We start from the raw sequence: 14,633 nt of genomic DNA on the forward strand, positions 1-14,633 counted from the left end.
CTTAGTTTCTGAGAACAGTGTTATCAACCATAATTACTTACTTTTATTAAGTTTTGCATTTGCATGTGTGTTTAGACATTATCAAAGACTACTTTTTGTCAAAGTTTACTTTTTTATTGAAATGCTGATTTGTCAGCCTTTGTAATACTGTTACAGTCAATCCTGAACAAAGAAAACATTTTGTTACCCATAATCTAATAATAAAATGGTAAAAACGAATAAGAGAGCTTGATCAAACCTTAATCATTCTGGCTCAAATCTGATTTCAAGTTCTTGATGTAAAAAAAAGACTCTTAATTGAGAGTATACCTGGTAAAGTCTCAAACAGCCTTTGATCTCACTCTGTCTGCATGTGTTTGCATGTAAGTGTGTCAGTAGGTGTGTCTATTTTGCTATTTTGTGGTTGATTTGTAAGCTGTACCCTTCAGTCCTTTCATATTTTTTGTATCCCATTAATTTCCTATGGCGCCCATAGTGTGATTATATTTTGAGACTACTTATTCTTTTCAAATCATGTTCACAGTTTGTGTCAGTGTGTTCGCATAGCCAGTGCCACAAAAGTCACTATGTAAAAATAATTATAATAATAATAATAAATAAATAAATAAATAAATAAAAAACAGAACATAAAATTTTTCACTGATGACTACAAGAGGCTTAAGTAGCATGTAGTGACAACAGCATTCTTGCAAAGAAATGTTTACAACAAAGAAATTGTTCCTGCCACTCATTAACGTTGCTAATGTTCAGTTTTTATTAAAGATGATGTGGACAGCACCCAAGTGGCACCTGTGGGAAGTAGCTCAGACACTGAGTCACAGAAAGGCACTGCAAGCAAGATAACGACCATATACTGGAAAAACAACATGAAGGAAGCAAAACTAAAATTAGAAATACAAAAACTGGAATTAGAGAAAACTAAGCTAACGTTGGAGCTACAGAATTTGGACATGAACTGTAAATCTCACTGACTGCTATCTGAGAATTAATCAATTAACTACTTAATAATTGCTGAGATTTTCCAGTTGACTTATAGTTAAATGAAAGCAATGTTTGTATACAATACCTTTAGTTGTATTTAATAGATTTGGCATGCTTTAAGTGAATATTAATGTAGTTCTATTTAAGTGATTTGAAGATTATATTGTATTTCAGAAGTTATTACTGATATTTTTTGTAAATATTGGTTTGATTAACAAATTTAAAATATGTAACAAGCGCATTTCAAAATAGTCATTCTGTCAGTTTTCTCAGTCAAACACAAAATGTTTTCTAAAATCCATCATCATCCCTCTCGTGAATGATTCTTGATGCTGTATACTTGTGTACCCCAATTAAGTCTGCAGCTGCATTTATAAAACATCCCGTGGCACAGAAGAGTAGCACTAAACATGTAGCAGGGGAGGGATACTACAATTTCTCAAAGTTTCAGGCCCTCCAAGTCAAATGCTATGTTGAATCTTATGTCTTGGAAATCTGTTTTTCTAGCAGTTCCTTTTCAGAAAGGACTTCCAGTGGGTTTGAACGGTCTTTGAAAATCCTTTCTCTTTTTATTGCACGTTCATAAAATCAAAGATTACCATTTGCCATAGCACAAGACAAACAAAAGTCAGGCCACTTTTTTGAATCTAGCACAGCTGACAGTTTCCATGCCAACATAGATTGTAAGGAAATGTTCGCCAAGGGGTAATCAGTCTTTTTGGTCTTAAATTAGACAAATCTACATATAAATTTAGATTTAAATTGAAAATTAAATTTTAAAATCTAAGATTTTATGCAACTGGCTTAAAAAATAAAGACCAGTCTCAAAGAAACAATTTAGATGACTAACTTAGTAAGACTAGTCTAAAGGCCCATTCACACCAATAACGATAACTATAAAGATAACGATATTAGCGTCCACACCAGAGAACGATATTGTCTGCCACTTTAAATTCTAGAGCTCATTAGAGCAGGATGGATTCTGATTGGCTGATCATCTGGGGAAAAAATCGTTCTGAAAGTGATTCAAATGATATTGTTTCTATGTGCCTTTATCGTTATAGTTGTGGTGTGAACTCTGCTATTCTTTAATATTGAGAACGATTTTTAGAACTATCTCTTTATGGTTATCTTTATAGTTATCATACTTGGTGTGAACGGGCCTTAAAACAGTTTTATGCAATCAGCCCCAGAAGTACCTAGCAACCAAACAGCAACACACTAAATACACCATAGCAAATGTATAGTAATATCCTGGCAACCACCCACAACACCATAAAAGCATCATGCCAGCGAATGTTATACAAAAATGACCACTGTCTTTAAAAAAATGAAAATTTAGTAATAATAATAATAATAATCCTTACAAATACAATAGGGTTTCAGCGCTTCACACTTGATCCCCTAATGACCATTTGTATTATAATCATAAATGTAATTTTAATTGACAATAAATAATAACCTAAATAATCAAACATCAAAATAATCTAAATCTAATTAAATTAAGATAATAATCTAAATAACCTAACAAAAATAAATATAATTAAATTAAGATATTTTACATTAATATTACTTGAATTTAAAAAATAGTTAAATGTAAAAATAGTTGTTTCTTAATAATAATAATAATAATAATAATAATACATTATTAAATTAAAAATTAATTATATTTAATTCAATTTATAATAAATTCCATATTAAATTAATTATTATTGTTAACTAAATTAATAATACTTGTGGATATGTGGAAATAATACTTGAAAATGTAAAATGTATTTCTTACTACTACTACTACATTTCATTTGCACCAGAATTTAATATTAAATTCAGTTTAAAATAAAAATAAGAAATTTAATTAAAATGGAATATATAATTATTAAACTAACTAAGATTAAGGTTAAATTAATAATATTATCCAAGATCATTTTCATTTCTTTTCCCCATTGTACACAGCCAAGCTGCAAACAACAATGAACTTCCAATTTGTCATGCCAATAAAACACACTAAATTGAAAACAGAAATTGAATTGAGAGAGCAGGGGGGATTAAAGAAAGAAGAAAGTTTGAGAGTGTTCACGGATATTTAAGCACCGCTGTGTGGTCGTAAGTGGGCACTGAGCCACCTTTATCTCTCTACCATCAGACGTGAGCGGCTACAGAGGAGCTCTCTCTCTCTCCATCAGTCTGCCATCAGATGAGTCTGTTAGTTTTCCTGCTGGATCACTCGCAGCGGCTGATTGAAATTCCAAAGCCGTTCGCTCCAAACGCTCCAAACACTACAGCTCTCCATGACACCAGTGCCCTCTCAGCTCACGAACAACAGAAAGCAGATAGACACCGGAAAAGACCCCCTGTCAGAGAGAGAGAGAGAGAGAGAGAGAGAGAGAGAGAGAAACCTTCCAAAGAAAACAATCTCCACCACTTTGGTTTGTTTTAAGAGTCCAAGGGACAGAAAAATCAATAAGAGGAGCCAACGAGACTCAGAGAGAGAGAGGAGAGGGAGGAAAAGACAGAGGGGGGCGAGACAGGAGAAATTAAAATGTTGAAATTCACTGCAAACCCTATTATCATGGACATCAGGAGAACATCACCAACAGAGCTGTCTGCACACAATTACCTAACGGATACACCCATCTTAACACTCCGAATAACATAAACAACAAATTAATTACAATAAAAAATATCATAAATCATTAACAAATAAAAAATCTTTTCATATATCATCAATAAATTTTTTATACTTTAAATACAGTAAAAATAACAATAAAGAAAAATGAAAAAGTTACAAAATAAATTAACATCAATATAATAAAAACACCAAAAAATAAAACAACAAACATTTCCACAAAATATATTAGGCAGCATAACTGTTTTCAACATTGATAATTATCAGAAATGTTTCTTAAGCAGCAAATCAGAATATTAGAATGATTTCTGAAGAATCATGTGACACTGAAGACTGGAGTAAAGTGCATCACAAGAATGAATTACATTTTTACATATTTTCAAACAGAAACAGTTATTTTAATTTGTAATAGTTCACAATTTTGATCAGACTTTTTGTTTTAAACTTACTGACCCCACGGTAGTGTATGTGTGAACTGATTGCTATTAATATTGTTCAGTATAAATTGTAATTAACTTCTGACCGTTACCTCACTTGCTAACTGTGTTTGCTTTATTCATCCTTAGTTTTTAACCTCATTCAAAATGTTTAATGGACACTTGATTTGCCAAAGATCACCAGGTTCATGGTTTTGACTCTTTTAAGCCACATACTGCAGAAGCGATTAAACTACATATTCATAACCATATTCTGTCAGTCTGCAAAATAATCATTAAATTACTTCCAGACATTCTGACTGCAAATTCTACACACACACACACACACACACAGTTTCAGTACTTTTGCTGTTTTCTGTGCGTCTTCTGGAGAGTTCTATGCCAGATTTTGAATGAGATCTTTTCTCTGGTAGTCTATTATTGTGATCTGATCTAATTCAGCTTGACCCAGATGTGGTTGGCTGTTGTTCATGTCGGTCATTCTGTTCCTGCTTCTGTTGCAAAGTAGACCAAACCAGACTTGAAATGCAAGACTACAAAAATTAACACTGAGTCTGATTCTGAAATATGACCAGAATTTAAATAGTAAATAAAACCATTGTGTCAATTATTCCAGTCAACTATTAAAGCAACTATATGGAAACATTTTACCTTGAAATATCAGTTTCAGAATCATTCAGATGTCAAACCTACTTCTAATAAGGCGAATGGTTTATGTTTCTTTCCCAAACGTCTGTTTGGGGAGATTTAAGTTTGGTGAACAATTATGAAATTCTGTGAAAAGAGCAGCTCCAAAGGTGCAAAAATACATAAAACTGCATTCAGATGCTTTAGTAGTGAGGAAGTATTCTATTCTAAAAAGTCATTATAGTATAACAGCATAATGAAATAACGCAATTAAAAAATATTACAACTGCTGAACTCACAACTAAACAAAACTCTTAATGAAGTGCGAAACGGCACTAAAATGAATGTCAGGTCCCCACATCTCTCGTCTTTGAGCACCAGACACTCGTCCAGCTGAACTTCCCGCTTCACTGCTATTGTTCATCTGAGAGTGAATCCCTTCACTTATCTGTTTTATCCCTTCCAGCACCGATGTGTCATTAAATATTTATCCATTTTACTGGTTTATCTCTGAGTTGTCCACGAGTAATCCTCAGCAGCCAGTGGAAAGGGCAAGAAAGACATGGATAAAAAGACAGCTCAGGTGATAATAGGGAGAAGAACAGAGACTCGCAAAAGACCTCCTCACAGCTTCTGTTTTTGAGCTGTTCATAATACAGTGACTGAGAAACCTCACGGCCCACCGTCACACACCTGCTGAGAGCCACAACATTTTGCTGTTGAACACAGGATCCAATTCCCTTTCAATAATTCTAGATAGAAAAACTGCGTTTTTAATTGGTGGTAACTGGTTTGTCATTTACACTGATGCTTAAATGTTTAGCATTTCTGTTTTAAATGAACAATGTTCCTTTGAACTTTCTATTCAACAAAGAATCCTGAAACAACTGAAATTCCATATAATTATTTAGCAGGACAACTGTTTTCAACATTGATAATAATAAGAGAAGTTTCTAAAGCTGCTGAAAATTCAGCTTTGCTTCACAGAATTAAAAGGATTAAAAAGAAAACATTATTGTGACATTTTCACAATATTAAGTTGTTGTTTATTTTTACTGGATCATTTTTGTCATGTGTAGCCCTGTTGAGCATAAGAGACTTATTTTAAAAACATTACAATTTTACCAACCCCATGCAAACTTAAGAATTGTAGTGATGCACAAAAACTGTAAGAAATTACGGACATATGAAATAAATGGAGATGATAGCTACTAAATATCACAAAGACAGTAGTGTGTGTGTGTGTGTGTGTGTGTGTGTGTGTGTGTGTGTGTGTGTGTGTGTGTGTGTGTGTGTGTGTGTGTGCTCACGCGCTCATGTACTTACAGTATATCTAGAATAATCATCCTGAACAAACAGTTCTGTCTCAAGAAAACTATTTTATTATTTATTTATTTATTCTTAAATAAGAATAAGATTATATGGTTTTATTTTAATATATATTTGCAGTAAAATTTATATATACATTTGCAGTAAAATTTAGGTAAATAAATACAGTTTAAATCCTGATATGTGCTATTTTGATTTATTTTGTTGTTGTTGTTGTTGTTGTTGTTGTTGTTTGTTTTTCTAAAATTACCATTATGAAAAACAGAAAATTAATTTCACAATCTATAAAACAGAAATATTTTTATATGATGAAAAAGAGTTTTCAAACATCAAAACAATATAAATTTAATACAGCATTTCTTTTATATACTTTAGAGTGTGTCCTGATGGATTTATTTTTAGCAAAAATAGTTAATATATCAGAATTTTTCTTCATATTAAATCTTTACTTTGCCACTATCCTTCAAACCAATAGGTTTTACACATTTGTCAGTAATACGTTTTTAATCACTTAAAATAAAATAAAATGTAGTATGACCACTTCTTCTTTTCATGTTTTTTTTAAAAAGTACAGATCAGAATATGTTGTTTTAATTTTTACATAAACATATTTTTTATGCTGCAATGATGATGGAATGATATTTCACATATCACATATTTTGGCATTTTATTTTCACAAAAATTACTTGAATCATTATAATATAAATCATAGATTAAGTGGCAGGAATGATACTGAATACATGAAAAGAGCAGAAGATTAAGAGAGATATGAGAGGGGTCACTGTCGACACTAAAAGCCTAAGACTGATTGTTCATTTAATTAACAGGAGATGTAATTTCAGCTCGACTCTTAGAGATAATGAACGCAAATCACATCAGACACCCTGCAGTCTCTCCTCCCTCATCCTCCACACAGATATCTGACTAATATATAACAGTATAATAACAGTATAATAACAGTAAATAAGGACGTCCACTGCTGGCCATCTTTATTTGATTAGAAAAACATCCTCATATAGACGCATTAACCCTACAAGCACACACTAACTCCATTAATCCAGCTGTAATTAGCTTTCACTTGCTATCAGCCAGAACAAATCGTTCTGTCTCAGGAAAACATTCGCAAGAAGTGCAAGAGAAACATGAGGCTAATTGAAGAGTACAGCATTAGGACGCAGCGGGACGCTTGTTACCGGATGCTGAGGAGAATCTGCTTGGATTACAGACGCATGAGCGGCCAACCGCTGGTCGTCAGAGGATCAGGGTTTGAGTGGATTACAAGTGGACACAGCGATCCTCAAATCCACTACAGCACCAATACCTATCAAGACAAGACAACGGGCTCTGTGATGGGCATTGACGGCCAATCTGAGCCCTCGTATAACTAATATAGGCCTAATATATTATATGTCTATAAAGATGCTTTTCTGGACAATGCCACTCCAAACTTTCAGAAATCTACACTACTCATAAGAAGGTCGCAATTACCTTTCTTTATACCTTCCATAACATTATTATTTAAGAGCAATGAAATGTACTGCATAGGAAGAGCTAAAGTCTTTCTCAGTGGAGGATTGACATCTGTTTTACATGAGTGTGTAAACTTAAAGATTATTTTAAATTTTATCATTTGTTTTTAATAATCTTGAAATGATGATCAAAATGATTTCTGTAATTTTATCGCAACAAGATGTGAGACAAACTAACATATACCACAAAAGGCCAGCCATTCATCAAATCCACCGATAATAGGCTACTTAAGGAAGTTTGTGCTGTTGATTTCATGAGTTTGCTCCAAAGTGATGTCACTTCCTGGATGATGTCATTAAGGAAGTGGCTGGTGTTAGTTAAAAGGTTTTTTTGTTTGTTTTATTCTTGAGAAATTGCTAAACAAAAATCTTTGTAAAAATGAAGAAACCCCTGGATTAAATGTCCATCACCTGCTTTCAGATGGTAGTGTAAATGTTGTAGTAAATGCCTCCATTTGAAAATGTAGTAAATGCCGCTCCATTTGAAAGCAGGTGATGGACATTTACTGCTAATCACAGAACCGGCTTTACTGATGAGACACACATGGGAATCGCATGCGATTGATCGTGTAGCCCTAATTAAAAGTTAATACAGTGTTTAAAAAAATTGCTAAATTTTCAAATTCACCCCATGTTCTTTATTATACAGTGACAGAAGAAAAATAACTATGATTTCCTAAAGAACGCATGAGACGACCTGATAACACTGAGAACAAGCTCCTATTTGTTCAATAAATGCTGAACTCTGCACAGTGCTTTGGTTTGAACATTTCATCACAGTAAGCCACACATTTATCAAAATCAGTTTATGAGGAATATTTTGTCTCCATTTATTTAACTGATCTGCCCATCTGCCTTTGGAGCGGCTGCCAGTGCAGCAGTGGTCCTGTTTGAGTCTCAGCACACTGCATCTGAAGGTGCTATTTGATTAGAGAGTCCTGTCTTTGCTGACACAGAGCTGTGAGACTGATGTCTGAGAAGATTCAACACTCATCATCCGCTTACCTTACATCCATCATACAACTGACAACTGCTATGAACACAGTACATATTATATAGACTGCTTTTATTTGATCAAAAATACAGTAATATTGTGAAATATTATAATTTCAAATAAATGTTTTTTTTCCTGTTTGAATGTTTTAAAATGTCATTTATTTCTGTGATGCAAAGCTGAAATCTTCAGCATCATTACTCCAGTTTTCAGTGTCGCACATGATCCTTCAGAAACCATTGTAATATGCTAATTTGCTGCTCAAGAAATATTTCTCATTATTATTAATGTTGAAAACAGTTGTGCTGCTTAATAATACATTTTAGTGGAAACCGTGATATACTATATTTCAAAAGTTTAGGGTAAGATTGAAAATAAAATAAAAATAATCATAAAGCATAAAGCAAAATCTAAAAATACAACATCATCATCATCAAAAAAAAAAAAAAAAAGCCATTGTTAACTGAAGCACCTATAACAATTCAATAATTGATAATAATGGGGTACCAAATCAGCCTATTAGAATGATATCAGCATATTAGAATGATTTTTATTCTATATATATAATATAATAAACACAAAAAATTCATTAATTTAATTAAATACAACATAAAAGGGAATAGATACTTAATGCATGAATAATATATATATATATATATATATATATACAGATAGATAGATAGATAGATAGATAGATAGATAGATAGATAGATAGATAGATAGATAGGAAACTGTTTGAAACTTGGGTTTTATTTTAATTTATATATTCTATATATTGTCTTATACACACTGACATTGCATGAATTTAATTATATACAAACAAAAACATAACATAAACTTAATTAAATAAAAAATACACACTGACATTGCATGAATTTAATTATATACAACTGAAAAGGGAATAGATACTTAATGCATTTAAAAATGGAGGCTTTTCATGTTGTAGGTGAATCCATTTTGTTAGATACCAGTTTATCAAACATAGGGTGAATTCAGTATAATGAAGACATTTTCTCCAGTCAATTCAATGACAAAATGTTTCCAAATTTACCTAAATTCAACCCTAGGTAATAAGTCTCATAAAAAAATAAAAATAAAGTCTGAGGACATTAAAATGTACCATATTCATGGAATGTCCAGACTTCTTATTTTTACACGACCATATGACGCAACAAAATGTTGACTGTGTCTGAAATAAAAGAAAATAGCTTCTATTAAGTCACTGGCTGACTTGGCAGTAAGACAGCCGCCTCTGGTTTCAGACAGTCATTATGAGCTCATGACTGGACTTAAAGCTTCCAGACCTCCGTAGCCTCCGCTGCGCTCATGGGATCCAGGATCATAGCTTCTCAATCACAGGTTACACATCACTGACCTTAAACAGCAGTGCTTTATGAATGGTCGCCATCAGACCCATATTTGCGGGGCTCCTGATGCAGGTTTTGTTGAAACTGGGTCACAGGTGTTCATTTCATCCAGAGAAATTTATGAAGCCCTTCTTCCAGCCCGCTAATTTCTGTCTGTCCTGCGGTTGTGCTTCCAGCTTTTATGGCTAACCTATTTGTCAAAGGAATTCAAGTTTGGCTTATGTTGGTTGACAATTTTTCTTTTTAACCACATTAAAAAATGAGAATTCTTGTCTGCCCTGTTCCAAATCAGTCTCCGTTTACTTTTTGGACCAGCATTTCCAAGCTCTGTCTTTTTCTTTTAGTATCTCCTGCACATAAAAAGGTCTGTTGTAATAATTTATTAAGGCTAAAACCTTTATTGAAGAAAACTGGTTTACCCAGTCGATATTTTGGCCTTTATATTTAATTACAGCTTCACCAGCCACTCAAAAATTTCGAGTCAGTACAATACATTTTTTGAAGAAGAGAAAGAGATTAATAGTTATATTCAGCAAGGATGCATTAATCAAAATTGATAATAATGGGGTAATGGGGCACCAAGTATATATATATATATATATAAATTGTAAAAATGTTAAAAAAGATTTCTATTTCAAATAACTTTTTTTTTTTTTCTTTCTAGTCATTAAATAATCCTAGAAAAAAAAATCTAAATCACTGTTTCTTCAAAAATAAGGAACGGCATAGCGGTTATTAACATTAATAATAATAAATATTTTTTGAGCAGCAGATCAGTATATTAGAATGATTTCTGAAGGATCATGTGACACTGAAGACTGGAGTAATGATGCTGAAAATTCAGCTTTGATCACAGGAATAAATTACATTTTAAAATATATTCAAACAGAAAATACTTATTCTAAAATGTTAAAATATTTTACAATATCATTGTTTTTTTTACTGTATTTTATCAAATAAATGCCGCCTCGGTGATCATAAGAAACTTAATTCAAAAAAATTAATAAAAAACCTACTGACCCCAAACTTTTAAATGGTAGTGTATTAGTATTTATGAATTGTTCTTCAGCTGTTTAAATCAACATGTTTTTTGCACAAGCTCTGTGTATGTAAATGAAAATCACAGTTTAATATAGTAAAAATGAAAAGCATACCACACATCCTCTAATCCAGTTTTATTTTTTTTCAGCAAAAGAGGAAAGGAAAAAAGGAAAACAAGAAAACAAAAAAGAAAGGCTACAGAAATTTCTTATCCATATCTTCATTTTTTGTATGTTTTTTTTTATGTTAACCTAAAAAAGGGCAAAGTAATGCAGCTCTATGCTTAGAGTGAGAGTTAACCAGAAACACAAAGGAGGTTAAATAAGGATTTTTCTTAAGATACACAATATTCATCTCTTTTCTTCAGTTCTGTCCATGTCGACATCTCAACAGAAAACCAGTCAAAGTAATAAAAAAATTCAAACAAAAAACAAAAGCGCCGGTAAATTGCGACTCCACCTTCCTCGTTCCCACCAGAGCTGAACACATCCCTCCATAATGCATGTAAGGGAGGGAAGGAAAGAAAGAAAGAAAAATAGAGAATGAATCAAGAGAATATAGAAAGAAAGTTTAGCATGAGTAGGCAGGAAAAAAGTAAGGAACTAATGAGCATGAAGGAGAGAAAGCTAGAAAAAAAAAAAAGGAGCACAAAAGCCACCGAGATCTTTAAAAGAGGCATTCTGATGGGAGTCGTACGAGGTTACAGAGTGTGATTATTCAGACCTGAACAAACTAGTTCTCAGATGAGCTGTGGGCGGCCCTTTCCCAACCGAACCCAAACCGAAGGGTACCGTCTGATTTTGCCTCGGCCCTCGTGCCGAACGGCGTATGAAAACACGGCTGTAAGTGCATATGTGAGTGTGAGTGTACGCAAGTAAAACGGCATGGCTCTGATGCGGCCCATCGGCTCGAGCCGCGTCAGAGCCGTGCCTGGCCTTTTTTTTTTTTTTTTTGGGACGGGGGTGACTTGTGTGATCCAGGTCACCCCCCTTCCCTCGGTCAGTGTCTGTCATCGGAACGTCTGGAGCAGAAGTTCCCAGAGGTCTCGATCGATCGATGTGTTTCCCCTGGAGTCGATCGCAGCCTCTGAGACGAGAGCAGTTCTCCAAAGTACAGACCGGCAAATTCGTCTGACCTGCTGACCTGCATTTGGGTGTGTGGAGGGACAGATAACAGAAAGTTAAGGCTGTGCGGGTCGCCTGTGTGTGATGAGCACGAGGCTATTGAGAGGGGTCACAGGTCAGAGGTCAGAGGTCACAAGCAGGGGTGTAGGTCCTCTGAGATGTGTTGGGAGGGAAAAAGATGCCACTAACAGGTGAGTAAGTCATGTGGGCGGTGGATAAGCGTGTGTGTGTGTGAGAGAGAGTGTGTGTATGTGTGTGCAGGGGGGCGTTCAAGAGCACTCCTCTCCGATGCGCTGGCAGGTTCGGCCCACCTTGCGGTCCAGTTTAACCATCTTCAGCACGGCTTCCTCTCGGCCGCGGCCCAGATGGTCAAACATACAGTCGTGTTGCTCCGGCAACCGATGCAACATGCAGAACACATAACCTGAGAGCAAGAGAGAGGGAGACCGATCAAAATGAGATGAAAGTGTAGAATAATCTGCTCAAGGTTGATTTTAATAGCACAGCACGTGACACTCGGTTTAACGAATTTTAACAGCATGCTTGAGAGCACACCTTGCTCCCCATACGCGCAGCCTCTTTAGACATCAGGAATGGCTCTGAAAAGTCACTAATTATGTCACTGTTAACTCGGCTGAAGTGTTGGCTTTTTTAAATGAATGCCAGAGAGCTGGCACAGAGATTATAATGAGCTCAGATCATTTCTAAGTAAAAAGAAAAGGATTTTAGTGGTGCTTGCCCATGCAGTGCAACACTGGCATTATGAATGAGCTGTTGGAACAAGTAAAAAAGAGCCCACCTGCAAGTCTCTATGATATCCTAAAGCTAGATATTACTCGGGTCCAACCTTCAGTGAAATTCTCTTTAGTGCATTTTTGCCATTATTTTCCTTCTCCAAATCTAATTTCAGTTCTCAGTTTAGTGTTCAATTGGTATGAAAATAATTGTGCATTTAGATTGTTTGTAGCTTAGCTATGTTAGAAGCTAAACATGACAAATTATTCAAAAAAAATTAAAAAACAAAAATATTTGATAATTTGAAACAAATAAAAAAAAGAGGAAAGGAAAGGTATCAGCACAAAAGTTGCCACCAAGGTGCTATTCATTTTATTTAAAAGCAAAATAATATGAAATAAAATATTATAATAATATGAAAAGCAAAAAAACATTTTTGAATGTAATAAATAGTTCAAATGTTGACTACTGTGTGTATATGTATATATATATATATATATATATATATATATATATATATATATATATATATATATGTATATATATATATATATATTTTAAACATGAAGAATGCAAAATATTTTTATAAAAAGTATTTTATAAAACAAATGCAAAATAAAATCCAATCAAATCCAATAAAAATAAAATAAACTAAAAAAGGGCGTTCTGCCATATAACAGAGAAATAGCTATGCAAGCAAACCCCACAAACTAAAAACTAGACAGTCATAGTAATGAAATGTAATGAAATGAAATCCGAAATTATTAGTACAAAATAATACAATACAAAAATAAAAAATAAAAACTATTGGACCTCAAATCCTTTAAACCAAGTTGAGTAATATCTATGCTAGCAAACACCCCTAATTATAGGTAGGCCAAAAGTAGGCTGACTTCTGGTGTAAAAACTGTGATCTGAGCTCATTTCCAAGTAAATAAAAACCGGATCTGCACACGGAGGAGGATCCATTCCATCCTGAGAGCCTCATTAAGAAGAGAGTCTTGTTAAGCAGTTTAATATATTCATTAATACACATGGTGTTTTTAATGAGTCAGAGATGATTAAAAGCTTACAATGTTTCAATTACTGCAGCCACAGAAGAGCTGCACGGCACTGCACACACCAGTGCATCATGTAGTGCTATTCAGGAGCGACGTCGCTGAAGCTGCAGCCACATGGTAAAAAATGTGCATATATATTGTAGATGAGTTGTCAGCTTTTGAATTGTCTGATGAGAAAGAAAAACATTGTGCAGCGTTGTTCTCACTGACTGCATGCAACCATGAACAAAGCATAATGTGCTGCCCAATTCATAAAAGATTCACTCAATCGAGGCGGTTCATATTAACAAATCGAATCGATTAGCAGAGGTCTGAATCAGTCAAACACTCGAAGGAGTACTTTACCAAAAAGGCCATCCAAGATGTAGAGGAGTTTGTTTCTTTATTGGAACAGATTTGGAGAAATTTAGCACTCCATCACTTTTTCACCAATGGATCCTCTGCAGTGAATGGGTGCCGTCAGAATGAGAGTCCAAACAGCTGATAAAAACATCATAATAATGCACAAGTAATCCACACCACACCAGTCCATCAATTAATGTCTTGTGAAACGAAATCTTTGTAATAAACAGATCCATCACCAAGACGTTTTTATCTTCAAACCATCGCTTCTGTCTAAAATGAATCCTCTATCCAAAATATTGCTTTCTCCAGAGACAGTCATCAGGAGATCAATCAGGAGAGAAATACACACAGATCAAGCACCGTTTATAAGTGAAAACAGTTCTAAACAAATATGTCAGTGGATTTTCATGTGAGAGGACAACATGGGATGGAATTTT

The 14,633-nt window shown here is 34.1% G+C and overlaps 1 protein-coding gene across 4 annotated transcripts in view; it reads right to left on the reverse strand.

The window, feature by feature from the left end:
• Nucleotides 1-5,891: 5,891 nt before the first annotated feature.
• Nucleotides 5,892-14,633, reverse strand: part of LOC109108876 (AN1-type zinc finger protein 3-like) — a 36,007-nt gene continuing 27,265 nt past the window's right edge. For 3 of the 4 annotated variants that reach the window (XM_042769450.1, XM_042769447.1, XM_042769449.1), the window contains exon 6: nucleotides 11,051-12,479. In XM_042769450.1, coding sequence (XP_042625384.1) covers nucleotides 12,325-12,479 — 155 coding nt within the window. In that variant the 3' untranslated portion in view covers nucleotides 11,051-12,324. Of the gene's footprint in view, nucleotides 5,974-11,050; nucleotides 12,480-14,633 lie in introns of those variants that run through there. The other variant, XM_042769448.1, reaches the window with a different exon arrangement.

The sequence above is a fragment of the Cyprinus carpio genome, chromosome A13, assembly GCF_018340385.1.
Source record: "Cyprinus carpio isolate SPL01 chromosome A13, ASM1834038v1, whole genome shotgun sequence".
In the NCBI taxonomy this organism is placed as follows: Eukaryota; Metazoa; Chordata; class Actinopteri; order Cypriniformes; family Cyprinidae; genus Cyprinus; species Cyprinus carpio.